General features: G+C 42.8%; 8 protein-coding genes across 8 annotated transcripts; 5 read left to right on the top strand and 3 right to left on the bottom strand.

The window, feature by feature from the left end:
- Positions 1 to 2,345: 2,345 nt before the first annotated feature.
- On the top strand, positions 2,346 to 4,054 carry EAE97_000025 (uncharacterized protein; the record flags this gene model as incomplete). The annotated part of the gene is made up of 6 exons (XM_038870535.1): positions 2,346 to 2,489; positions 2,546 to 2,772; positions 2,825 to 2,967; positions 3,021 to 3,115; positions 3,176 to 3,310; positions 3,383 to 4,054. The coding sequence occupies 6 exons, from the start codon at positions 2,346 to 2,348 to the stop codon at positions 4,052 to 4,054; spliced, it is 1,416 nt and encodes a 471-aa protein (XP_038737896.1).
- Positions 4,055 to 6,710: 2,656 nt separating this feature from the next.
- On the top strand, positions 6,711 to 8,411 carry EAE97_000026 (uncharacterized protein; the record flags this gene model as incomplete). The annotated part of the gene is made up of 1 exon (XM_038870536.1): positions 6,711 to 8,411. The coding sequence occupies one exon, from the start codon at positions 6,711 to 6,713 to the stop codon at positions 8,409 to 8,411; it is 1,701 nt and encodes a 566-aa protein (XP_038737897.1).
- A 678-nt stretch (positions 8,412 to 9,089) lies between these two features.
- On the bottom strand, positions 9,090 to 10,857 carry EAE97_000027 (uncharacterized protein; the record flags this gene model as incomplete). Its single annotated transcript, XM_038870537.1, has 4 exons — positions 9,090 to 9,590; positions 9,717 to 10,387; positions 10,454 to 10,765; positions 10,836 to 10,857. The coding sequence occupies 4 exons, from the start codon at positions 10,855 to 10,857 to the stop codon at positions 9,090 to 9,092; spliced, it is 1,506 nt and encodes a 501-aa protein (XP_038737898.1).
- Positions 10,858 to 12,742: 1,885 nt separating this feature from the next.
- On the top strand, positions 12,743 to 16,006 carry EAE97_000028 (uncharacterized protein; the record flags this gene model as incomplete). Its single annotated transcript, XM_038870538.1, has 1 exon — positions 12,743 to 16,006. The coding sequence occupies one exon, from the start codon at positions 12,743 to 12,745 to the stop codon at positions 16,004 to 16,006; it is 3,264 nt and encodes a 1,087-aa protein (XP_038737899.1).
- A 2,772-nt stretch (positions 16,007 to 18,778) lies between these two features.
- EAE97_000029 (uncharacterized protein) lies at positions 18,779 to 20,024 on the bottom strand. The gene is made up of 4 exons (XM_038870539.1): positions 19,536 to 20,024; positions 19,314 to 19,483; positions 19,153 to 19,259; positions 18,779 to 19,086 (listed from the first exon to the last, which is right to left on the bottom strand). Exons 1-4 carry the CDS (start codon positions 19,825 to 19,827, stop codon positions 18,909 to 18,911), a joined length of 747 nt encoding a protein of 248 aa, XP_038737900.1. The 5' UTR covers positions 19,828 to 20,024; the 3' UTR covers positions 18,779 to 18,908.
- Positions 20,025 to 22,036: 2,012 nt separating this feature from the next.
- Positions 22,037 to 23,185, top strand: EAE97_000030 (uncharacterized protein). Its single transcript, XM_038870540.1, has 3 exons — positions 22,037 to 22,419; positions 22,503 to 22,825; positions 22,897 to 23,185. The coding sequence occupies exons 1-3, from the start codon at positions 22,294 to 22,296 to the stop codon at positions 22,958 to 22,960; spliced, it is 513 nt and encodes a 170-aa protein (XP_038737901.1). The 5' UTR covers positions 22,037 to 22,293; the 3' UTR covers positions 22,961 to 23,185.
- Positions 23,186 to 23,544: 359 nt separating this feature from the next.
- Positions 23,545 to 24,641, bottom strand: EAE97_000031 (uncharacterized protein; the record flags this gene model as incomplete). Its single annotated transcript, XM_038870541.1, has 2 exons — positions 23,545 to 24,365; positions 24,425 to 24,641. 2 exons carry the CDS (start codon positions 24,639 to 24,641, stop codon positions 23,545 to 23,547), a joined length of 1,038 nt encoding a protein of 345 aa, XP_038737902.1.
- Positions 24,642 to 26,802: 2,161 nt separating this feature from the next.
- On the top strand, positions 26,803 to 27,510 carry EAE97_000032 (uncharacterized protein; the record flags this gene model as incomplete). Its single annotated transcript, XM_038870542.1, has 1 exon — positions 26,803 to 27,510. One exon carries the CDS (start codon positions 26,803 to 26,805, stop codon positions 27,508 to 27,510), a length of 708 nt encoding a protein of 235 aa, XP_038737903.1.
- Between the last annotated feature and the right edge of the window lie 185 nt (positions 27,511 to 27,695).

Consider the following 27,695-nt stretch of genomic DNA (forward strand, 5'->3'; position numbering starts at 1 on the left):
TTATCGATATACTTTGACGATAAAGAAACTTAGAAGGGATGAATAATTCAGGAGGAAATGAAGTGATATGAATGATTGAAGCAAAGCGAGATAGATACCTACGTATGAGAGAGATACATGTGGAAGGATATCTTCACCGCCGTCGTGCGTCTTGTTTAAACAAGCATATACCTACTCACCGCGCATTCCCACTCGAGAAGTGAAGTTTCGAAACCGGATAATTATCTCGACGTGTATTTTTGAATCTTTCCTCTGTGATGAAAGAAGACAGGAATCCAAGGGAATTCTTCTGGCGACAGTGAGGTGTTGGTCCTACATTGTGTCAACGAATGTTGAATTCAGATGTTTCATCCCATTTTTTCGACCGACACTAGAGATGCATCGTATGTATGCGAATCAGAGCCAATCACATGATGTGATTGACTAGGACTGATCGACCTATCACTTCCAAGGGGCAAGAGATTTAAAAGATCTTGGCTCATCATCAAATGAGATATGCAACGAGGATGAAGATAATGGGAATCATGTGAAAATCATGTGAGATTCATGTGATAGTCATGTGCCAGGAGGCTGAGCTGTGCAGGGGTATCGTATGCAATTCTCTTATCACCAAGATTCTTATCAGTCCAATAACCCATTCTCAACCCATTGAAACGGCACGGCAACAGACAGAAAGGGGATCCTTTCCGACCTTTACCTGTTTTAACGAGATAAAATGGATTGAATGGGAATGGGAAACATTTACAATCTCGACTCCTCGTCAATATGTCGTCTTACATATTAATACCATGGAACCAAACGGGAATACCATTCTTGATACAACCCACCACGGCACAAAATTTGAATGAAGGAAACAAGGAAAACCCAGACCTAAACTCTCCTCGCTCAGTGTAGCCGCCCGAACCCTGAGTTACGGCATAGTCTACTTTTACTTTTGTTTGAGTCCTTTCACTTCACATGTTCTGAACGACGGGAACGAACTGTTAATATAGAATCTTTCGAGAATGACGAGTTCGATAGATCATTCGTTACCTTTGACTCCCAGCCAGAATTAAAGGAGTTTCAAATGTTTGCTTCCAGCTTATCGGTTTGTTCAAACCTGGTTAGGATTGCGAATAAGATTGGAGCTCCTACGATGGTCTATCTACACGATCGCTTCATCAAGCCCTATGAAAGTAGTTTTTCGTTCTGTGATAGGTCAGGCCATCTTAGGATCGTGGGTATGAGCTACCAAAGGCTTCGAAGCTCAAAGCTCACGATGGTACCTGGACACCCACTTTCATATATGACAGTTGCACGGAGTTGGTATCTTTCAAGGGCAGTTACTGGACACATCGGACGGGAAGATAGTGATTACTATTCACGAACAGGTGCCCTCATTTAAATGTTCCGTCCCTTGTTCTTTATACATCGTTGGAACCATTGGTTCTATTCAGCTGCATTCATGAAAACATGGGTGATCTCCCACGGTTCTGACCTTGATACAATTATTCGAACCTCTATTGTGGGTTCTCATTGGTTTGTTTTAATCTTTCATGGCTCAGCATACAGGACCCAATCATTCATCTGATCTCCAAAAAGAGACTAGGTACGGAGAATTGCCTCGGTTTCGGAAGATGACAAGTGGGTCTTTCGTCGATTTCATCTGAAGCTATTCCCATTTCATGGGTGCATGTTAAAATCTAAGTGGATTTTTATAGATGACAGCTCTCCACAAACTATGTACCTTGATCTTTGGTATGGTGTATCCATTATATCTCAATAGCACGAACCACAATACATACACACCACACCCAGTCATACTCAAATAACATTATCAAATCTTCCTTCGGACCCATTTTCAAAAGGTTCTAGAGGGAAAATAAGGCGATATTTGCTGGCAGCCACAAGTATCGTGCCCCAATAATTTATACGATCCATTTTAAGAGTAGATCCTCGCCAAATATATCGATTCGTGGAGGTACAAGGTTAGGCAACTTTCTGATTGACCAGCAATGTCCATGTCTAATGGTGGCAATTTTCAGCAAAAATGATTGAATGAAACGAGGCTTCATCGATCATATACCATTGATATTTTTTTAAGGATGGAAATTTGAAATTAGCATCTACATGAAATTTACATTTTACTTCAACGAACCCCAGAACTTATACTCCACCTGTTCATGACTCTCTTTAATTGTACTCTTTGACTTCCAAATATACACAAATTTCCGCCGTTGCACATTACCCCATTGTGCTCAAGCTGGCTTAAAGCTTGGTTGGCAGTGACATATTCGATGTATTGGTGTTACGAAGCCAACGACCTGCAAAAACCTGGCCATTGGATTTGAGACTGTCCGGATGATATGAGCTGTACAAATCTCGTCGTGGAGGCATGGACATCTTGGGCCATAGCCGTCATATTCATTGCAGTGAGAATTTCTGCACGAATCTCGAATCTGGGATGGACACAATTAAAGTTGGATGATGGTTTAATGTGTGCCGTTGTGGTTCGTCGTGCTTTGATGCAATTTGCTTGGGATTTGATTCTGATGTGCAGTGATAGTTCGCATATACAGCTGAAGCAACCTCATCATACTACCTCGTGGCTCGCTGGTTAGGTTATTCGAATGGTGGAATGACTGAGTTAGAGCGTCAGAATCTTGACCCTAATTCTTCAGAATGGTTGTATCGAGTTAATGGGGCCAAAACTCATATTTGGAATTGGGTTACCTATATTACGTTGATGTGGTTACTAAAAGCTTGTTGGATCACCTACTATGCTCGTTTGATGTAAGGGTGCTCTTGATCTCGGTATTGTATAATGACTAACATTGAATCATAGTTCAGCTGCTGAAAAAAGGTCATTGAAACGTATCACTATAGGATATGTGGTGTTGGGTGTCACATATCTATCAGCCATTCTGGTAGTATTTTGTAAATGCATGCCATTGAAGAAGCAATGGCAAATTTATCCAGATCCAGGAAGTGAGTAATTGGCATCAAGCCTGTTTGGAGACTTTTCTAATGACAAACCACAGATTCCTGTTATTCTGGCAATTCCGTCTTTCAAATGGCTTTCATTATGTCTATCAATACAGCAACACATATGTATATTATGGCTATACCTCTACCTGTACGTTTAAACAGCCTAGCCTTACATCATCCCTCTTAAATCAAAGCTGACATGTTACAGACAATTCTTGGTACCAAGGGCATGTTGCCATATCAAAAGCTCTTTCTTCTCGTCCTTTACAGTGGAGGATTTCTCGTCACCGTCTTCGGAATCCTACGTTGTGTTTCCATCTTGACCGTAAGTTCTGGCTCTGACGTAACTATCCCACTCTCATTTCACCAACCTTCTTCCCCTCCCACATCCACCTAAAGACTAACCTATCTCAAGACTTTAGGCACAGCCACATCAAGCGGACAATGGTCCCTTCGCGAATCATTTCTCGCGGTCCTAGTCACCAATCTTCCAATTGTCGCTCCAATAATCAAACGCTTTTCCCAACAAGTCCGTGATCAATCCACGAAAATCTCATCGCATACGGGAACTTCGCCTTTTCGCGAGGAGGAAGTCGAGTTGGGCGAACTGAAATTGAATCACGAAAGATCCCGATCGAGAGGGAGAAAACAATCTTTAATCCCTAAGATCAAAGAGATGGGACCCGGGGAATGGGATGATGATGAGGTTGTTATGGTTCCGAAAGCTGCGCTGCGGAGATCCTACATGGGATGTAATAATCCGGCACCGAGTGAAGATGAGAGGGGAAATTATTTCCATTCTCGTTCGCACGCAGATACTCCCAATGATAATGGGAGCTCGAAAGAAGAATTGCAAATATCGGAATTACAACAGCGATTGGATTTAGTACCGAAGAAGGAAAAGAGTAATATGAGAACGACGATCGAGGCGGGCTATGGAAATCATAATCGCTGGAATTGGAGTAGAGATGAGAGGAAAGATGGAGAAGGGGAGGAGGTGGAAAAGGGTCAGATTCGAGTGGTACAGGAATTTAGATTCACGAATAGTGCTAGTAGTGTTTATGGGGGACCTGTTGCTGGACGATAGACTGATAGAGGATATGGGATAGAATGGGGAAAAGACGAGGAAAGAACGGGGGTGGAGAGGAGACGAAATTATATGATACCCAATGTTAGCATTTTTCAATTTCATCTCGCATCACATCCATCACATTGTATTGCCTTTTGTCCTCATACGTTCAAATATATGTATATATCTGATCTGGTACTCTTAGCAGATTGGATTGCTCTCAATCTAATTTCTTGGATTGAAAATGGATTATGCTCGGAATGAGTAACAAAATTGTGATGAATATAGTACAAGCGCGGAAAAGCTTCCGCTACTCACCCTCTAGTATATTGATTTTGGAGGCTTGGTGTGAGGAAAGCGGATAGAAGGGTTTGTTCGAGTGGATGGATGTAGAGGAGATCTGTATGAAGGGAGGTTTCTTTACCAAAGAGATCACGTCCTTCGAGTCAATTGCGAAGGAGTAAGTTGGTCTTGTGAGAGGGTCAAAACTTTTCCGTACGGAAAAAATTCATTATATCCTCGAGAACTCATCTTTTGAAACTGTCAAAGATGCTTCTATAGTGGTTCCAGATACAATGGCCCAAATACAATGTCTCTGTTGCTGGTGGTGGGAAGCAGAATAAATCAACCAAGCCTATTTTAGCATCTCATCGTAATGATAAAGTATGAGAGTTGAACGCCGCGAAGTTTCATGCTTGGAAAAGGATCTTTGCCATGTTTAAAGAAATTGTTCTTATTCTCTCATCATTTTCTCAACAATTCTGGAAACCAATCGAGGGTTTGAAGTTAAGGACACATGTTTTCGAGACTCCCATGGAATTCTCTTACAATGCTCATTCCGTCACCTTTATTTAGAAACCTCGTTCTTTCGTCCATCTTCGAGATTGTCCATGTAGCTCCAACTCTTTCAAGATGATCAAGTCTTTGATGGCCCTCAGGCATATTAGCACAATGTACTTCAGATTTTCGCATATCAAAACCCACACACATCACATCACAGAGGATACCTCCTTTGTGGCGCCGTCGTAGGAGAAGATATGATAAAGTCGCATGGACTGCAACGAGAGCCATGTATTGCAATAAAACACTGCGTTACTGGTGCTGTTATCTCCTCGGCCGAATTGACGGCATTGACCCAAACGATCAAATCGTTCCTGATACCTCGATGCCAGCTTCAGATTGCGATGAAAGGGTTCTTCTCGTCCCTCATATCTAGGATGCAAGCGCAAGTATTTCCAGTAAAACAGTTGTGTCCTGATTGCACCAACAAAATAAACCAATTTCCTCGAGTAAGAAAGGGACTCAAAACATGGAGCAAAGAATATCTTTTAACATAAAGCTACCGGCGAAGTCCTGGACTTCTTGAATGATAGAAGGAGGGATAAAAGTGAACATATGTTGACGGATAGTGAAAAGTTTCAGATCCGGGACAGTACGGAGAGGCGTTTTGAAATTGCGATTGAGCAGCCATGATATGCGGACTTGTTTGTTTTCCAGTTTGAATACCTCAGAAACGATAAATTTCTTCAGAATGTCAAGCGGAGAGTTTCATGGAAAAAGAGAATCAAATTGCTAGGGAGGACGGTTAGTTGAGAACTTTCTTGCACTATAGCAGTCCCGAGAAGTTACTACAAGTAGCTATTCTGGAGTTGAGGTTCATTCTCCGTCTTCCGAACATGTCTCTCGCGCTAAATCATCTCGATATAGTTCAAGACCTATTTGATAGCATATTTCATTCTTCTAATTTGATTTGTATTACCATGCAATCCGTTCAATATTTCCTATAATCATTAGAACAATCTAGCAAATCTCACTCGGGTGTATTTGTGTCTAGATCTATCTGTTGATAAACGATATTCAGTGTACCCGATATCATGCTTTGAATTGTAGAACAATAGGCGAAAGTTCCCCAGCTGTCTACTTCACCATGTCAAAACAAAATGTACGGAGATCGTAAAGTGTATCCGGGTTACTTCAAATGTATCCCCACGTATATTTTCCATCTCCCCCCGCTCCAATATGAAACGTCAACCCGTCAGCAATAAGCCACAAGCGGTTGCAAATCGTTCCCGCGCATCATCCGGCTTGAGTGGCTTGGTGCTGTTCGTGCCGCATGTTAGGCAGACAGATAATTTTCCGAATTTTGATTTCTTGCTTTCGAGGTCTTAATTATTGCTAAAGGAGTGTGCAATAAAGCTTGCGTTCGAGCTGGATTTATTTCATTGGCGTTGAAGGCTCAATTCCACAATTCGTTGTCGGCTTTTTTGGTAGCAGCCCACTTCGCATAGCCGACCTACCGCGAGACCTGCAGCTTGTTTCTGAATGACATTGAATGCAATTGATTTGAGAACCTACCCGTATATTTTACATTTTGATAATGCATTGCGAGGCTTTCAAATGATATCCCAGGACAGTGCGCCTAACATTGCATTGCCATGAATTCTCAGAGTGGTAGTCAGCCGTGTCTGTAGAGCTGTGTAGCGCAATTGGAAGATTTATCATTGGATGCCTGTTGGCGTCAATCACTCTTCAGAATTTATTGTGGATTGATATATCATGGTATTTCTATTCAAATCCCTAGATGAATAACAAACATCAAAGTCTTCAGAGTATTCACCTTCGTCTCTACATAGTATCCAGTTGAAACCAGTCAAATATCAACCTGAACATCAAAATGACAACGGAATCAGAAATCGATTTTGCTACTCTGTTTGCTAATTCTGCGACCATAAATTATGACAATAGTAACAAGGTCGCCGCAAAACCTCCCCAAACCTCCAGTGCCGATGGATTCGTATCAAGTAATGGATTTCAACCTCCCACTCCACTTTCTAATGAGAATTCCACCTCCACAGAAACACCCACTAGACCTCAATCCTCAGCATTCTCTTCTCCCCTGTTTGAATCCTCGTTAAACAACGCATCTGAACCAAATCTATTCCGATCTGACCTTGGTGCATCATTCACTTCAACACATACATCAAGTAATAATGGCTCTTCTTCTCGTCCTGCTTTTTCTTTCGCTCCTAACCCTGCTACCCCATCTGGCTCACTGTTCGGGAATACCTCCGTGCATTCTCCGACAACGCCAAATGCAAAGTCAAGACCATTATTTGGATTCGCTTCATCGAGCAACAATCCGTCTTTCGGAAACAAGAGCTATGTCCCATCAACTTCTACATCAAGACTCAAGAAACGAGTCCAAACTTCCACTCAAGTACCAGCTTTTGATTTTCTTTCAACAGCTGCAAATAATTCGACCACTCTTTCAGTACCTCCTGCTGAACCATCCCAAGAATCTTCTTTCAACAATCTCAGGTCATCTACCGACAAAGGAACAAGCACACCCCATGCACCTCGCACATCTCACATCAAAATCGATTCTCCCAAACCAGCACCCTCAAGTCCACCAACACCCATCACTACCACATCCTCCGAAAATCTCATTCTCACCCTTAATCACGATTCAAATCTCAAATCCGAGGACCTACGCCCACAGTATCAAACCCTCCAATTCTACCGAAAATGGACTTCTCATTTGATATCTCACCTCACTGGTATTCCCATAATCCGCACTACACCCCCTCTTTCCCATCGACCCGACCATCCTAACGAACTCATCCCCACTCATCATCTTAATCAACTTCCCGAAAACGAGCTTGCCACCGCCAAATCAGAGCTCGAGGCTCTAGTTAAACATCTACTCACCCTCTCTCTTCCCTGCACCCCTCAAATCAGAAATACCAGTACCGATATCCTCCTATACCGCCTGCACACTGCAACATCAAAATCTACCTATTCTCGCTCTTACGGATTTCGTTGCTCAGGCTGGACAGATAGTCTCTACGCTTCCGGCGTAACAAGCGAAAGACAAAAGAACGGCCAAGCATTCCAAGCCCATTGTAATGCCACCTCCAATCCCAGTCCCTACATCTCTGTATCCACATCCATTGCACGACTTATGAAATTGCCCGCATGGAAGAAAGAGGAAGAAGCGGATATCCGTATATTTGTTATCTCACTGAACCGACTTGGACAATTGGGCATCAAAGCGCAAAGTACAGAGCTATATTTTAATGAGTTTGTAAATTCCCCAGGAGGGAAGATTTCTAAGAAGAATGGGGACAAGAATCATCTATATGTAGATGGAGTGAGTTTTGTGACAGATACTCATTGGGTGGTAGAGGAATGGATACCGGATCAGGCAATTGTCAGTGAGATGAATTGTGAGGAGTTTTTTAATATAGCCGACAGAGAGGGGATCAGTTGGGAGGATGCCAGGAATTACTCATTGAAAGCATTCAAAGCAGAATTAGAGCCACGGAAAATTGACTTGGAGAAGTGGCCTAAGAGATACCCGGGCGGGAGGAACTAGATTCCTGGGTGAGCAAGAGAAACAATCTTCGAACAGAATAGTACGGCGCCGGAACACTTCCAGCCATGGCATAGCGAAGTCAGAGACTCAGGTGAAGGCATTTGCAGAGAACCCACGGATTACAATGTCTGGTTAAGGATCTGATTAAAAGGAGGAACGAGTAGCTGAGAGAGATACTAGTCCAAACAGAACGATCCTGCCAGATCCAGATGTGAACCTAGTCGACTCGCTCTCTCGAATGAAAGATGCGACGAAGAAGTTTGAGTTGAATACACGAATATAGATATGGGTTTTGGAGTATCGGCAAATATGATTTGAATGTGCATACCTATTTGAAGCTATCTTTGACCGAATGTGTAATCAAAATGCTTAAAAAAACACCCAATCAAATGGTGAAATTGACGAGCGTAAACAGAGTATGGGAAAAGAAGTTGGTCACTTGACCGAAGAGATAGACAGCAAGTACAAAAATTAGATCTGGGATGATGAGCTAGACATTTGCGCGGAAAATCATTCATTCAATTGTTTATCCTGTCTATCTTGTGTATCGTGTGTATCCCTCTAACGCATACCCATCATCGAACTACCTGCGCCAGAATCCCGTAAAAAACCCTTCTAACATCAGAATACCCTGCATCAATTGGTCCATTTACCCACCAAATCTATCCATCTACCTCTCTACTCCTTGTAGATATCATCATCAAACTTTCCGAACCTATCTCTCCCCTCCGCTTCAGCATTAACCCATACACTGACACTTGTTCCTGGACACTTGAAAACTCCCCATCCATCTTCTCCAATCTCTACCTCTCCTTGTTCCCATCCCAAAACATCCGTCCATTTCTCTCCCGCATGCATTTCTCCTACAAACATTCTCTTCTCTCCTGGTCCCGCATTACTCAATACTACCGCACAACCGAATGGTCGATCCCAAGTTCCATATCTTACCCAGCCGATACAGGTTGCGTAATCGAAGTAATCTTTTTGTTCGCCATATGCGTAGAGCTTTCTGGCTAGAGCAAGATTTGGGAGTGCACCACCGCATGATGGAGGGAAGGGGTGTTCGCCTTTTATGCCGTAAAGATCACCGTAGAAGATGCAGGGGTAGCCATCAAAGCGGAGGAGGATGAGAGCATAGGCGAGAGGTTTGAAGAAAGGTTCTATAGGGGCTTCAAGAGCCTGGTAAGGTTAGGTGTCGTGATTCATGACCAGTGTCTAGGTACTTGTTAGTTTTGCGTATTTGAGAGAAAGAAAGGTAAAAGCAATAGAGAGCTCGGAGGAAAGGAAAAGAAAAGAATGACTTACAACAGCATTGACTGGTGCAGTCTGAACCAAGGTATCATCAAATACACCTCTTAAGTCTCCTCCTTCTGTCTTACTCAATTTGCTGAAGTTGTAAACCAATGGTGCATCAAAAAGACTAAACTTTCTGCCCATGCGATCCAAATATTTGTTCATATCATCCAAACTATCCTTCCAAAACTCTCCTACAAAGAACCATCCTTGGCCGTATTTATCATTCATAAGAGTAATGAATTTTCCCAGGAAATCCTCACTGAAATGTTTGACTGCATCGAATCTCACTCCCTTTAGTGTGATTTGATCTCCAAGCCATCCTCCCCAATTCAATACATCTTTTTCTACTTCTGGATGGCCGTAGTCTAGATCTGCGAACATGAGGTAATCATAATTACCCTTTTCGGAATCAACATCGCCGTCATCTGCCCAATCTTTTGTTTCATCTCCGAGAATCTTGTAGATTGCAGTTTTTTGGTTTGCGTCGTTGTAATCTGTGCCAGAGAAGTGATACCAATGGTACTTTTGTTTCGAGTATTTATCGCCACGGCCTGGAAAGTCAAAACCGAGCCAGCCTTCAATTTCATACGGGTCTGAAATGTTCTTTGTGCGGTCTTCCTCGTCGACTTCCTGGGCAAGACACTTCTCTTTATGATCTGCTGCTGCTTTGTGATTAAGGACTTGAAGAAGAAAAGAACGTTAGCTTTTTTTCTTGCTAGAAGTATATTGTTTCGAGGGGGTATTACCAGCATCCCAATAGATTCCTACCCCAACCTCATTGGCTTTCTTCACCATTTTTACCAACTCTTCCTTGTTACCCCATTTCGTACCCTTTCCTCCCTTTTGTTCGAATTCTCCCAAATCATACAAATCATACACATCATAACCATTTCCAGATTGAGAAGAAGCTTTGCATCCGGGTGGGATCCACATGTTATCGATACCGGTAGCTTTGAGAGAAGGGATTGCATCGTGAAGTCTTTGCCAATGCTTATGATCGTCTGGAACATACCATTCAAAGGCTTGGAGCATGGTCATGTTCTCCGGAGTAGGTTTTCCTGTTGATGTTAGGTATGCTTCTTTGAAATCGGAATGTTGGAGTGGTTGAGGAATTGAGAGGTTGCTTACTTTCTTCATTAATGTCCCCCATATTGACGGATTTTGAAGATACTGATCTTGGATTTGATGGATAACCAAATTAATGTAGTCGTCGTAGAAAAAGAATATAGGTAGGTGTATAGGATTTAAAGAAAGTTTGAGAAAGATGTAAGGGAATCTACGAGAATAAATAATGAATCCCAAAGATGGAATTCTCGTAAGATTACAAGAAATTCGACTTTTGAAACTCGGAGGCCCCTCCATTATTCCAAGTAAATAATTCTCCCCGCCAGATTTTCAAGAGTTAGACTGGGGCTAGATTAGAGCTTAGGAACAACTAAGCTTGGAAACGATAGTTAGTTTAACTTCCAATTTCCACCTTCTGGACTCTAAGACCTTGATTTTGGGAGGGAAGTGCATGAAGGAAAGATAAGACTAGTTGACCCCTGGAACTAACAAAGGCATCATGACGTGGTTGGCAATGAATTTTTCTTTTGCATGGATTCAAGAATCTTAAAACATGAAGCTTTTCAAATAATGTTACAATTTATATCGTGATATCTGTAGCGACGGCGAACCTCAAAATGATATGGTACCTAGTGGCCTTTCGTTACACGACTTATTAGCCGGAATTTTTGTACGACGATCAAGTTAAAATGCCATATCTCGTTACTGGCCCGTTTCCATCGGCTCGGATCTTGGCTGGATAATATTTACTCGAATATGCAGTACGACATTTGAAGTAACGGTAACGGCAACGGCAACGGCAACGACCTCGATATTATCGAGTATTTGTGTTACCATATCAAAAGAGAAAGAGATGAGGGCATCGTGTGTTTAGTCGACGGTTCAAACAAGACACCCAAGACTTCATTCAGGAACAGGGTAGAGATCAGCTCTTGGTCCCTGAAATCCCCCCACATAGTCGGTCAGATAGAAAATCCCCCAGACCAAGATAAGTGAAGCGCAAGTACACTGGTGGTACTAAGAAAGAAGAAGTGTTAAGAAGCGGACGAAGGAATACGAGCGAGCACACTTTCGGGGTTCTACCGCTGGTTGAATCTTCAACAAGCTGGCATCTTATATATCATCGGTTACGCCAATTGTTCGGAAGATGATGAAGGGGCATGAAATTAGCTTCTCATTTTCTTTCCTCTCGTCTTCTTCTTCTTCTTCTTCATCCAAGAAGCAACGAGGGATAAATTTAGAGTCAAAGTACTCCAAGAATACCATGACGAACAATGTTTCTAATTCACCCACTTCGGCGCAGGTCGACTTTCTAGCAATGTTCAATTGGTGGTCCTTTGACCTCTTTTAACCGACAAAACGTCAAAAGGTACGCCAAAATGAAGCATCGTGAACTAGGTAGGTACGTACCTACATTGACATTGACTTTTTGACACTCACCGACATTCTCCAAAGTTTGGTAGATGATTCTCAATCCAACCCGAAAAAGAGTCCGGAAACAATTCACCCCTGCCTCATTACCATTTTATATTCAATTGATTTGTTCGTCGTTGGATTTCTCCTCAATTCCTTCCACCTTTTAGTTTGGCACTTCTAAGAAGGGTAAGAGCTAAAAGATCCGTCCCCCTGGTCCCCTACAAATATTTACATGGTCACCACGACAACCCAACAATCTCAACATTTACTCTTCCATTTCATCAGATATCTTCCCATGGTTTCAAATGATTCATTTTGGACAGATATGCTTCCTATTCTTTCTGCATGTTAGTTCACTAGTTAACTAATGAGATTCTTGTAAAATCACTCCGTACACTTGTTGTCAAACCCTCCAACTTCATCCTCGTACCAATCATCAAAATTAATCGACGGGTTGCTGCATGAACTGTTTCACAGATCCGTCAATATTTACTTCCCGATCATCGCTATAAACGGGTATACTTAACGGGATTATATTGGAAAGTCGAGGTCAAATGTCGCAATCAAGTTCTCGTCGACAATCGGATTTTAATATTCATGAAGATTCCAATTCTCTGAATGATATGGTTGAAGATAAAGATACCAAGGAAGTAGACGGGGAGAATGCGACAAGTGAGGGGAAAGATATTGGTGAAGTAGTGTCTCAGGTGGAGGATTCACAAAGATATACAGAAGAGAGGTTGGAGATGGAGGGATCTGAGATTGAAGGAGATTTAATATTGGATCAAGCGTTACCAGAGTTACAAGAGGACGATTCGATACTCGCAGGCACAGAAACGAAACACAACGAACATGATGACTGCGAAGACTGCAAATACGCAAGAGATGAGAAGCGCAAACGAGCAGAGGCAAGGGAACTACAGATGCGGCGAATCGATGCGGAGATCAAGGATGCAGCGCGAAAGGTTGTGGAGAGCATTGAAAAGAAGGATCCCACGAGGAGTACGGCCACGAACGACTACAACGATTTAATCCTCAGCACACAAACGGCGGATACCTGTGAGCTAGAAGATCATGATGATTCTCTCTCGAGCGCGGGAACCGACGAGAGCTACGAAAGAAGTTCATACAACGGGCAAGACGGAACGGAATTGACATATGATATCGCAAACGATACGATGGAAGACGAAGAACAAACGGAGAACGAGGACAGTATTCTTCACCACGATCTTTCTAGTACCGATGCCGAAACAGAACGTGGGGACTATGATATGGAAAGAAGAGATAGCAGCTCACGCTATGGAGATGTCGAAGACGATGTTTTCACTGATGGTTCCGACAAGAGTCCTCGGTTGTCAATAGGTTCCGCGGAGGAAGAACCCAGCAAAGTGAACATAAGCAATCGGCACTCATGGCAATCAAGTCGACATCTCAATTTGAGTGAAGAAGCTCACCAATTGGTTGAGCTCAATTCACCGGTTGTTGGTGAAGAAGCTGCAACAGAATCTATCATCTCAAGAACTCCTAGCGGTAGTTCTCATTCTCGCGCGTCTGCACCAAGAGCAATGGACTCGTCATGCAGTCCGAGAAAAGTACCACGTCATCCATTCCGTACACCGTCAGATATCAGGGCGATGCAAATGTATTCACCAGCCCCTTCACTCTTTTCCACCCCTTATTCAGTAAAACGACAACAAAATCCCACGGTTTCTCGTCTTGGCACTCCAACTGGTTCTCAATACTCCAAGAGTCGTACGCCAACTCGTTTCAAGAAAACTAGAGAAGAATCCTCTCTTGTACTCCTTCATGTTACCGTTCTTCCATTGCAATGGCAATACGCCAAAGCTATACTTGCTCCAGAACTTCCCGCCAATCTTTACAGTATTCGTGAGGCATATTATCTTTTACAGGAGAAGCTCAGCGAAACCATTCTCACTCGTGGAATATTACTTCCACATCCGCAAGATAGTTATGAATGTCTTCAAGAGCGTTTTCTTGATGCTTTGGAACTTCCAGTCCGTCCCCGAGCTAAAATTCTCCGATGTGGGCATTATATGGGTCCTAACACCACATCCTCGGACGATGACTCAGACGAAAGAGACAGTGGATTTGGTAGCACTGGAAGATTTAGACCCAGGCCAGAAAAAGTCTGGTGCGATATTTGCCGTCGAGACGTCAGATACGAAGATGATGACCAAGACGAAGATGATAAAAGATTCAACGTCAAAATCTTCGCAAGCAACGGCTTAATGAGAGCTGGGGCCTGGGCAGCCGCATGGCGAGAGATGGAAAGAGTAGATATCGAAATTGAACCATTTGTTCAACCATGGATGGTTGAAGATATGGAGGATTTGATCGAGAGACTACGAGAGGCGGAAGAGAGAGATGAGGATAGTTATGGACTTTATTCGGATGATTCGAGTAGGGAAAGTTTAGGATCGGAGGCTCAGAGGCTACATGAGCAGGGAATGGATAAGGTTACATTGAGACAGAAGAGAGGTGGCTTGGAAGAGAGAATTCAAAGAAACGAATGGTTGGCTGCTGCTTCTCAGGCTGCGGTAGAAGAGGCGGAGAAGTGCGCGAGGGAGGCTGAACTCTTGAGGTTGAGAGAAGAAGATTTGGCGGAAGCTAAAGAGGAAGAAGCTAGATGGGTTGAAGAAGAAGCCGGAATCTTGCGACTCCAAAAAGCAGAGGAAGAAGCTGGGGAACTTCATGTTGAAGCAGAGACTTTGAGACTTCAGGAAAAAGAAGTCGAGAAATTACGAACTGAAGCTGAAACTGAAGTTACACGGCTTTTGGAAGAAGTGAATAGAGCTCAAGAGTCAGCTGATCTGGATCCCGGGCCACCACAACATAACGATGAAGACCAAGCCGCCAAAGAGCTGGAAGCAGAAGCCCAACGAATTCAAGAAGAAGAAGTAGCATTAGAAGAAGAAGCACAACGTATCTTCGAGGCAGAGCTTGCAGAACAGAGAGTTCTTGAGGAGCGAGCTAGAGAAATTATGGAGGAAGAAGAAGTGTTGAGGAAACTGAAGGAGGAAGGCAATTTACGACAAAAAATCGCGAAACAGGAAAAGGAGGCGGAAGAAACGAGACTAAGGGATATCTATGAGAAAGCTTCTACCCGAAGTGAAACAGCACAGGTTTCTTCTACTTATACTCCTGCTTCGAAACCAAGGACTCCCACAAGGACGGTAGATGGAGATGAAACACTCACGGAACTCCTAGTCAAAGCAGCTGGTGTAGCGATGCGGGATAGAAAAAATATACTTATCTTAGTTCTCAGTGTGGTAGTGCTAATCCTCGCAGTAAAACCAACTTCAAATCGTGAAGTTGAAGGAAGAAAATCTGTACCGGATAGTATTACCCAGAACCAAAGATATGAAGTTGGTCAGAGTATCGATCAGAGAGGTTATGCTGCTTCTGAGAGTGCTTTCCCTATGAGGGAGATTGAGAGTCCGATTGGTTTGAAAGGACAGGAAAGAGATGTGGTCATTACGAGCTCAGTGCCCGCTGTAGCTCAAGGCGAGACTACCGGGCTAACAAATGAGGGAGGAAGATTAGAGATTGATGCTCCTGTTCCGAAAGAGATTAAGAAGCCTCTTCAAATTAGTGCTTCTGAAATAGAGAATCTGCAGACGTCAAAAGACAAGAATCCAGTCTTGGAAATTGGAATGGAGATCGAGACGACTGTGTCGAAAGATACCCCAGCCTTCGATTTTCCCACAGATGCAAGTTTTATAACCGTAAATTTACCAGCAACCAACACAGAACCTCGAGGGGATAATCCGAATATCGACAGTAATACCGAACCATAAATCGGGAAACATTATAACAGAAAGAAGAAGGAAATTTAAGCGAATAATGACGCGGTTCATTTGATACAGATAAAATATGGTCAGATACCTGGTTACCAGTCCTGTGAGCGTGTGCATTGTTGGAGTATTTATTTAGCAGGTGCGAATGAATGAATGAACGATTATGTTGGTTGGCTGATTGGTTGGATTATTAATGTGATGTTGTGGTTATAGTTTTGTTTGATTGATTGACTGTTTGGAAATTTGGATAGAATTTAGGATTCTCGCGCTCTTTTTTTTTCTGTTTTCTTTTTGGTTGGCTTGGTTCGGATGAATGTGTGTATGATGTTGATGATCAATTGGATTGGATTGGATTGGATTTGTTAGGGTGTTTATTAATGTTTTTTGGAACTCAAGGGATGATGAAGTTGAGGTTCTTATTGTGGAGGATAGTTAAAGGGAAGAGGAAGGACAGTGGAAGTGTATATATGATTATGATGTTTGCTTGGATGGATGGGTGAATGATGAATGTAGTTCATATGATAGAATTGATAGGAGAGGATGGATTGGTAGCTAGACTAGTGCGAAAATCAAATGAAATGAAAATCAATGGAGCTTATACATGTTTTGTTGGGGATTTAAATGATGAGAATACGTCTTTATGGAGAGATTGTGAGATGGTTAGGATCTAGGTACCTAGGTAGATATAAAACTCTCTAATCTCATTATATCTCATCTATCTCATCTAGATAACATTCTCTACTAGATACCCAAATGTATATCTCTTCCCAATAATCCCATCTCATCTTCCTAGATAACATTCCCTACTAGCCAGCACGCTCGCTTGTAATTCCGGTTAGAGAAGTGAAGGTAGGGGGAGAGAAAAGGAGGCAATGTGTATATCTGACGAATATGAATTTGAACTATCGATTGGATGGGATAGGATGGTTGGTTTTTATTGTGTTATGTGTGTATGGTGATATTAATGATCTATATCATGCTGAAAAGAGTAGATATCATTGCACGTGTTGCATTCGCTAGGCGTAGAAGCGGAGCTGGGGTGTGGAATGTGGTCATTGAGTCCTGAAGAATGCGTTTCTGCGGATGAAGAGGGGGATTTGGAGTTCTTGTCTGGGTTTGGAGTCATCATAATAGAGGAGGGATTTGTCTCGAGTTATTGCTAGAAAGGTTGGGGTCGGGGAGTAGAGAGATGGTAGTGGTGATATGAGTAGTTTACTATGCACATTCTAGCGAGATATTCAGTTTTGGGGAGATCTTCGATGTAGATGGATATTGATGATCTTGGAGATTGTAAAATTCTTGGATGTTAGGTTTGTCCGGTCGGATATCTTTCTGTCATCGTGTGCGATCGAGGTATGTCTTTTGGGTTCATTTGAATGGTGAGGCCTCTTTAGTCTGATAGTTTAGATTGGTATGAGTATGGTAATTGCTTGCGCCGGAAGGGTTGAGCTCCTTCTAATTCACTTGGATGGGCTGTTTGAGTCATATTACATCATCGCTCTGTCAATTTGTTCTTGATAATCTCCCAAGAATGACGCATGTTTTCTCATTTAACCTAAACAAGTTCAAACTCTAGCTCCAAGGCTTCTATCAGAAACATGCAATTAGCAGACAGCATCTATCATTGCTTCTTGATGTCTTGCGTTATTGCCAATTCACTAAAGCCAACTCGCTTAATTTCTTCCATCTCGCCAATTCACTTTGCGAGAATGGTTCATGCGTCTGTTGGCACGCACAATGATGCCTCCATCCTTTAAACATATCATGCCATTTAACAGTTATCAAACACATTTTTTAAAATCATGTGTATACTACTATTGTGGCTAATAAAATGAACTCGATTTATGGGTATTTGTGTAGATCCAGAAAGATAGTCGATTCTGATTTTGTTTTACTCCATCAATAGATTCATGTAGAGCTTTGGCATTCCTAGATTCAGTGGCGTTTTAAGACACTTCACACTTCACACTTCACACTTCAAGCCTAAAGCTTATGCAATAACTCCTTCTGAAGCTATGACCGTGATACATCGAAGCTACGCTGATAAAAGGGAGGCTTCTGATATCACATGAGCAGCATTGAGTCCTGAAGAGCATACCATCCTACCAACCTCTGTTTACTTGTTTGGTCGAGAAAGTGACAGTCAATAATTGAGAAGTTATAGTTTTAATGCAAGCTGTCACTAGGAATGCGTCTATTCAATCGGCAAAATTGCGGAGGCGATTTAGTGAAATCTTCTTGATTTGATTTGACATGTAATGGTTAAACAGTGAGCTTCTGGATGTATTTGGTATAGCCTCACCGCATTCTATAACAGATATTGCAAGAGGCGTTCGTATGAAAGGTGGGCTATTGAGTGACACAGTCTTGGGAAATCGAATCGATAGACCAGACTAGCTGACAAGCGTCCAGACTCGTTCTTTTCATTTCACTCAAATCACATCCGGTTATCTATGTAAGAGAATCTACCCCTTTGACTAACCCTTATTTATTAACAGCATTGAATCGATAAAAGCCAATTATCCTAGTTTGGTTAAAGGAGTGAGAAGGGATCAAAGGGGAGGGCAGATGGAGCCACCTTAATAAAAGGAATGGCGAGATTATGCTAATATGGCTGGGAGCATATCCTAGAAAGATCGAAATTCATTCTGAATATTAGCTTTTCTTCTCACCGCTCCATTGAGGCTTTCGGCAGCGGAAAAAGAACGCTACAGGAGTGCAGCCTGAACGGCAAGTTTCATCTGATAAAAGGAATCGAGCTGATAATGTTGGGTGTTCAACCAATATACATTATATTGTCGAGCGTATAATACACACGATATCTTATGGTCATTTAGCTAGATACTTGTGAGCAGCCAGCCGCCAACCATAAAAATATGAACTGTCCTAATCCGTTATCCCCTTACTCAACGATACCCGATTTAGTAATAGCAACACGAGCTCTTGGAGTACCAGAACGAGTACCAAGTGCTTCAATTTTCTTCACAAGATCCATACCCTCGATTACCTCACCAAACACTACGTGTTTACCATTCAACCAAGGCGTGGCTATTGTGGTAATGAAAAATTGAGAGCCATTTCTATTGAAAGTCAGTTTTTCATCTGACTCATGGATATCAAGAACGGATATCAGAAACGAAACCTACGTGTTTCTCCCTGCATTAGCCATACTCAATTGACCAGGCTTCGTGTGCTTAAGCTCGAAATTTTCGTCCGCAAACGTTCTACCATAAATGGATTTCCCACCAGTTCCCTGAGGTTTAATCAGCAGTTTCCCAGAGAGGATGTATGTGAGTAAATGACCTACGTTTCCTCTAGTGAAATCCCCACCTTGTAACATAAATTGTGGAATGATACGATGGAAAGAACTTCCAGCATATCCAAATCCATGTTGACCGGTACACAATTCACGGAAATTGCGTGCAGTTCGGGGAGTAATCTTATCATAAAGCTTGAAGGTGATGCGACCCGCGGGAGCTTGGAGTTATATCAGCAAAGGATGAGCCCACCAACGAGCGTAAGACCCCACCAGAATCAACAGTTATATCAAAGAAGCAGTTCTTGCTCGAATCTTCCCCATCTCCGGGCTTGACCAAAGGAGCTACGGGATCTGAAGTCGAAGATTGGATGAATGGGAACGAAGAAGTGATTGAGAAGAATGAAGGTGTTAAGAGATTATAGAGCGAAGAGTTGTTTCCCTCAGACGATAGAATTGGTGATGGGTAGGCATACTTCTGAGAAGGCGTGGAAAATGGTGGTGCCATATATCTTGGTTTTGTGTCATTATGAAGCCATTGGAAGGCAGAAGTCGTTGAGAACATCTTTTAATTGGGAAAGAAAGTAAGACCAAGTCAATTGAAGTTGTTGGAGATTGTATCAACCAGAACTCAATTATCAGCAAATACTCGTCGATACTGCCGAATTATCAAACTTAAGTGACACACGTGATGACGTGAGACCCCGTGGTTTAGCCGGTCATCTGTAATCATTTCAACAATCTGTCTATTGGTCGCACAGCTTGATTGAAACACAAGAGGCACATCGACGCCAACAGCTTGGTATTTATGACTTAATGTGACTTAATTTGATTGACAATCTAGATTAAAACAGACCAGAATCATGCTACCGTCTTCAATATATGCTAACGCCTAGTTCTCTTCCGAAATACAGTTTGTCCCTTCACAAACTTTCTACTCTGAGGTCTCCACATAAGCCAGATGCGATATGGTCCTGGCACGATAACTTCCTTCAATTTTGCGAGTTGTTCTTCGTCAAAATTTGTAGGGGTGGTATTCCAAGGCAAGAGCGAAGGGCGAATAATGACGAAAGCATATGCTTTGTAAGATTACAATTCACGTCCGTCACTGGTTGACTCGACGAATACCTCAAGTCCATTTCTATGAACTTGCAGCCCCATGCATCATCAAACTACCTGTGCCTTTACGACGATACTTTGGATCCACAAAGCAGTAAATCAGAATCGAGATTAGGCAATCAAATCAGGAGCTATTCAATAAGAATTGTAGTGCATTTCATATTGATAACAAAGAGAAGCAGATATTCCCTCCGCAAGTGTGGACGGCTCATGACCGAAGGATGACCTCCAAAAATATCCCAAGTGGATGGTCAGAAATAGTCTTCAGTGGGTCTATTTCCATGCATAGTTTGAGTCAGGATTCGTAAGATTTTATGGTTCCATTAGAAAGAATGCATTACATCTTCTGGTCACCAAGTCATTGTGATAACAGGCTCCAGCGTTGCAAATGGATTTTCAGTGTGAACTATCTACTCAGTATATAGAAGAGAGACACGTAACTCGTTTCTCCCAGTTGACGGGGAACCCGATGCAAGAAAAACTACTGGCTGGCTTGTCTCTTTCTTTGACCGTGAGCCAGGGCTGTTTGGATTGCTTGCGTGCCAACGCCATTCTCTTTCAGCACACTCCTCGATGCCGGAATCTTTGAGAACTTCCAAAAGGATGTTAAATGGTGCCCAGAACGAGGGTACTGATTCCCGTACAAAACTTGCGACGACAAGTGTCACGAACTCAAAAGAGTTTCCGGCGCTGATCGAGCAAATAGACAACGCTAAGGCCAGTGTCTCACCCGACGATCGAGACGGTGATGATGTGGTGTCAGTGATGAAATATTACCACGAGGCAAGTTTGTATCAGGCGTTCATTGAATAAATTGGTATCGAACAACAAGCATGGGTTTTACGAATTAGCATCGAATAGTTGATGTTGAATGTGTTAGCTGACATTGGAGAACCAAGACAGATTGTGCGAACCGGGCTTGAACTAAGATGACATGCAATTTGAAGCAAAATATTGAGCCCACTAGTTTGAGAGCTTGAAAGAGTCAGATATCTTTTAGTTAAAAAAGTGATAGACAAATTTTCAGGAGGGAACGTCGATCCCCTCTTCTAGATCAGTAGGGCATTTCATCGGGTCAGAAACTGATCCGTGAACGGTGGGCCTCTGCATCGTTTTGATCACATCAAAGTCGATGGTATTATTGCTTTTCTCTGTCAAACCTGCTATCAACTGTGATTGTAGTAAGTCGTGTGCATTGAACGCAACGGTCCTTGCAACCCTTTCCTAAGACACTGTTCCACAAGCCAACGGAAAAAAATTCTCAATGCATCAGAATGAACCACCTTGCAAATCATATGCGTTCCGTACGACTCGCCTGGCAAGAAATTCCAAATCGCATTATCACATAAGGAAGTATGATTGACTGAGAACTTCCTTGATCTCACTGATATTGCTTGTAGGTATCATCCCTACCGGTTCTTCACATGTGAAACCCTAAACCGCGGCAGACAAGGATACTTCCCCAGATTACCCCGCAGACATGTGTTCCTGCAGCATGCTTAGCATGTTAATTCTCTATGATATCCGTCCGAAGATAAAATTAAGCTCGCAATGCTTTTTTGCCGAACGGACTTTGCAGGGAATTGGCTGCGGGTGACTAGTCATTGATCCAGTTCATTTGTGCTTCCCCCTCATCACATCATTACTCTTTATGATGAGCACCCGAGAGCGAATATTGAAGGATATTGATGCGTCGAAAGGGCCTAAGAAACTGCAGATATTTGTTGTCTGGTTGCTTGCCGATCGAAATCCACTGTGAGAGTGAGAGGTAACAATCGATTTATCCGATGTGGAATATATAATGCGGATACGCACAGATGTGTAAGATTGTATAAATTTTTCTGAAAGCTTTCCTCATCATCATCTATCTGACTATAATTATTCATACTTACGCCCAAACTTTCATTTCGAAATGCGTTTTACTATCCTCCCTGTGTTCTTCCTCGCCTCCAAAGTCCTTTGCGATGGCCAAGCAATCGTAGATGCCATTTCAGAAATTTCAAATACAACCACCTCTCTCAACCAAACTGTCTCTAGTGTATGTCTCCCATTCTTTCACACACTTACCACCATGATATCCCGTTGATTCATTCAACTGACTTCGTCCGCCTCTCTCCCCAGTGGTCCGGCAGCCTTCTAACCTCTTTCCCCATCGTCACCCTTTCTGCCAAACTTCTCATCGACATTAACACCGGGACCTGGGTCGCTTCCTCCTCCGCAAACCTCACCCTGATCGAAACCATCACCATCGCCACCGCGACGCAAAATCTCGTCACAGTTGTAGAGGGAACTCTCGAGACGATTGAATCTGCTAAACCGAAATTCGACAAGCTACTTTTCAGTCCGCTTATCCTGTTGAATCTGGTGGAGGAGAAGAGTGCGACGGATAGTTTCAGTGCGAAAATCATTGAGAAGATTCCCGCAGCTTTTCAAGAAACAGCGAGGTTTGTTGGATTTTTTAATACATTATTGACCTCATATCTGTCTAGAAAATTTGAGAACTGATTCTTAATAGAACTATCGTAGCGCCTGTTGATACGGCGTTTGATGCTGCTATTGCGCATTATAAGTTATTGTGAGAGGAATGAATAACGACGGAAGATATAGTGATTGTTGGATTGACAAAGGGAAGTTGAAGGCGATCAAGGGACTGGGGAGAGGCTAGAGGGGTTTAGCGGTATTTGTAAGTTTCTTGAGTCAAGCAAAAATTCGATGATGAATAGTGGGATGCGATCGAGAGCCTACGAGCGTCTCGATGAGGAAACTGCATACAAATTATAATGAACACAGTTTCTGACAAAACGGGAATTCATCACAAATTACTTCCGAAACCCCTTCATGGAGAGGTGAGAGTAACCATGCCTTTAGAGCCGAAATTCATCTTAGGTGAAAAAACTTAGTATTAACGACATTGATACGCGAGGGATCATTTCTTGCATATGCCCAATGAAGGCATTGTGTATGCATTTGTTGATTTAAATCTCCTAGGCTGAATATCATCTCTCCATCCCTCTCATCCATATTGCGTTAAGACGTACTAGCCACCATAACCAACACAAATGTGCACAGAAGACTCTTGTCCAGCACTTGCAGGGCCTTAGCTTCTAGAGTTTCATAATTATTTCTATAGAATCTGATATCCATGCTTGATCAATGCACTCAATCATATTCCAATAATATTAACATTATCTCGTACATTAAACCGATGGCCAATTTTTCCTTCACCGTAGATCGTCCCGGAATTTCCCACATCCAATTCTCGGGGTTCAACCAGCTCTTCTACGTCTCCCAATCCTAGTCCCAGTCCCATATCCGTTTCTCTCGTCTTCCGTCTGTCGTTCCGCTCATCTATCCCATTCCCACCTTTCACATTCCTCTCAACAAAATATGCATCCATCTCCACTGGCTCTGCATTAACACTCACATGTTTCTTCTTCACCAAATCAACATACGATCTCGTTGCAGCCTCTGACTCAGTAGGTAAGCCGGGTTCAAACTGACGTTCTCCATCCCAAGAATCATTATCATCTGCGATTTCTTTCGTAGTGAGTTGTCTCTTTGTCCGAGGCGTAGATGCTAGATAGCGGCGACGTCGGATGAGTATGAAGGCAATGACCATGATGAGTGTTACGCCGAGGATTATACTGACGGAGATACTGATTTTTATGGTGTATGTGAGGGAATTGGAGGGATCGGATGCGGGCTGAGTGCTCATTGGTGAAGTCAAAGCTGAAGCTGCTTCCACGATTGCTGCGGTGGGACTAGCAGGGAGTGGAGTGGTTGAGCTTGCGCCGGTTGAGCTAGTCTGACCGTTGTTTGCGCTACTTGTATTGGTAGAAGAGCCAGCAGGCATTTGACCGAGCGTGAATGTCGGGCTGTCTACTTCAGGCTGAGTATTATCCGAAGGAACCCAAAATATCTTATAAACTCCAGCTTGAAGTGATTTGTCCGGAGTCCAAGTTAATGAATTTCCCGATGTTGCAACTACCATTTATACCGTCAGTCTCGTATAATATTTGAGCAATATCTGGTTTGTAACACACCTCCTATGGATACCGCGCTGGCTAGCGAAACACTTTCATTATAATATTGAATGGGTGCTAGATGAAGAGTAACGGAGCCGGTTGAATTAACCCAAGTGATCGTAAACTGCTGTCCTAATACTGGGTTAAAGGCCGTGTTTGTGAATTGAAATGAACGAACTAGGCTTGCAAATGCAAGCAAGATTAATTGCAAAGAAACAATGTGAAATACCCGCATAGCGAATGCTACACGGAAAAGAGATGGGAAAACCAAAGAGTGACGACGACAAAACCTGGAGAATACTAGACTTAACTTGAGGTTGCTATATTTATTTATGTGCTTGAGATCCTTTGCGGCAAGACCAAGTCAGTGTAGTATTCTAGAGCCATTTCTGGCGGTGCATGGCATGACAATCCTTTACAATCATGGCTAATCACGACACAATGGATTTATCGCATGTACTTTGCGAATCATTCAATTGTTGCGAAAGAACGGTGGTATAAGATACATCAAAATTGGGTAGGAATGAGCGGTTGAGGCCACAGAAGGAACACGAGAAATTAATGGAGTGAGATTGGCAGGCTACGCAACTCGTTTAATCCTCTATTTCATCTCGTTACTGCAATATGCTGACGTAAATAGAACACTTGTGGGTGCATAAGGCTAGAATGTAAGACGCATGAATTGAAGGGATTTCAGTTGTAAAAATTGTCAAGTTCAATGGTACCAACAAATAAGACATGAGCTCCACCCTAATTACTATGAGTCTGAACCTCTCGAATGAGCTTTTGGTGAAATCTACAGAATTGAATTCACACATTACTACAGATCAGAACCAACTACTATGTCATCAGACATATGGCTAATGAAACCATAGAAGAACGATAAGAATCACTAAATGGCGAAAGGTTCATTATTAACAGATTAAACGGGTCAAGAGGAGTGAGGAGTAAGATGAGGATTTGTTCCTACCCGTGTGAGCCGGATCACGTGGAAGCTACTTGAAGTGGCTGACAGCTAGTTCAATAACCTGCAATAGTTTCAAATGAACTCAAGCATTCAAACCCCATTCCCTTAAGTTGACTGGTATAATTGTTTCCCATTACTTGAAGTCCATTTGGAGAATCAAACCCTATTGTCTAAATTCTACTTGGACATCCATCAATCCCGTCACCGATTTGTATCACGTGATCAGTTAAATTGAAAAGATAATCAAAGTAGGAGCGCCAGATGGAATTATTCTCTCAAAAGGCAAAATAAGCGTTAACTTTGGTTCTTACTACCTCAAATATTGAGGAGAAGCCTTTGTGGATTGATTTCTGACATTTCATTGATACGACGTCAAATTGGCTGCTTGATCCACATCTGGTAGCTGCTAACAAATATCACCTTTCAGTAGACTTGCAAACACAGCTTGTGCTATCGCAAGAGCGATAGAAGATATTAGATAGCCCGCAATGAGTAAAACACCATGGCCTATGCATACATAGCTTGGCGGTAATGCAAATTCGGCTGCCAGTAGAGAACGTGGACTTCCAAGTTTCGTACCAGCTAGCGAGAATCTCGGGGTCTATCCGTTTCTTTGAAGTTGTGAGATGCAATATCGTGAGAATACCTCTTACGATTGCCAGAAGCATAGCGCCTACAAGCATGTATCGATGAAATAACGAAGCTTCCTTGTTAATACTGCCCCGATAATTCTTACTAAGAAACAAGATGCAAGCAGCGGAATAATCCAATATCCGGATTTGAAAGGTGATTTTACACCAATCAAGAGTAAAAATATCGCAGCGATAATATATCAATGCGGCAAAATTCAGACTACAGTGTCCGTGAAGACTTCTATCGTCTGGCGGTGGTTGCGGCGCAGTCGTAACGTTGGTGGTGTTGGAAGCTTACATATTGATAAGCTCGGTCTGGTTCGGCTGGGTGCCGCTCTGTCAAGAACCCCAGAGAAAGTAAGAATAGAAGGACTCGTTCAGAATTGTATCACTAAGCTGCTGGCTAAGCTTCTGCAACCTTCATCGGTCCCAACTCTTCGGTACCTGCCAAGTCTATCTTCTACATAGATCTAACGCACATGTAATTATCCTTGAGATTCGTTATCTTGGCAGTCTTTGATGCTTATAGGCGATTCTATACGGAGGCTGGGGGAGGGCTCCAATCTTCCAACAACTTCCCGGAGTATCACACAAACTTAAGTGACTCCACGTTGTATATATCATTTGCTGTGCCATCTGTGCTTCTCTTATCCGTCGTATTCTGAGTTCAGCTTTATAAAGCAAATGATTTATATAATCTCGCAACCGAAGACGATATCGCAAGAGGCTTTAGAATCATGAACTTCAGATTGCCTATACTATCTCAAGATATACCCGGCGCATCATACTCAAACATCATGAATCAAGCGTCTCCAACATTTGAACTTGCGCCGGCGACTCGTGCAGATATACCCCGACTCGCTTACGTTCACGTCGTTGCTTGTCTCCCCGACAATGCTTTTGCCTTGTACTTCGACAATCCAAAAGAATTCGAGCAAAGAGTGACGGAGATGCTCGAAGGTCAAATCGGTGACCCAAACTGGCAGCATATCAAAGTAGTCGACAAGGATACGGGCGAGATTACTGCTTGGGCCTCATGGAATACTCCAGCCCATGTGGAAATCAGAGAACGAGATGAGAAGGCTGCAGCGAAGATCTTAGCTTCGAAAAAGGATTTGGCTAAAGGCGAATTTGACTCCCCCCCTGGTCTGCCGATGTTCGTACAGGCTGACACCGATCGATGGCTGGAGAGATGGACTAAAGGTCAACGTCACATTCTTTGCAAAGTCATTTTTACAGAACCGACTTTCCGACGACGTGGTATGGGTAATGCTCTCGTTGAATATGGCAACAAACTGGCGGACAAGAAGGGCTTGCCCATATTCACGCAAGCTTCGCCTTTTGGCTTTCCGCTTTATACGAAGCATGGCTTTGAAACCGTACAGTGTTTGAGTGTAGATCTCAGGGAGTGGGCACCAAATGCCAAGGGCAATTATAAGGGTTATGGAAATTATAAGTCCCGCTATATGCAAAGGCTTCCGCAAATGCTCCCGGAACCTATCTGAGGGCTTGAGAAGCACGCTTCAGTACTCTCTCCTTTCCAAAAGAGGTGTATGTTTTCACGAAGATCACTGCTTCACGAGAGACTTCTCGCCTACTCGTATTTCTTTTGCGTGAGATAGCGATGATATCGAATTGCAAGGGAAAAAAAACAGTGGAACAGAGCAGCTGATAGGAATTGAGATATCGC

This window comes from Botrytis byssoidea, assembly GCF_014898295.1.
Source record: "Botrytis byssoidea strain MUCL 94 chromosome Unknown BBYS_001, whole genome shotgun sequence".
Lineage (NCBI taxonomy): Eukaryota > Fungi > Ascomycota > Leotiomycetes > Helotiales > Sclerotiniaceae > Botrytis > Botrytis byssoidea.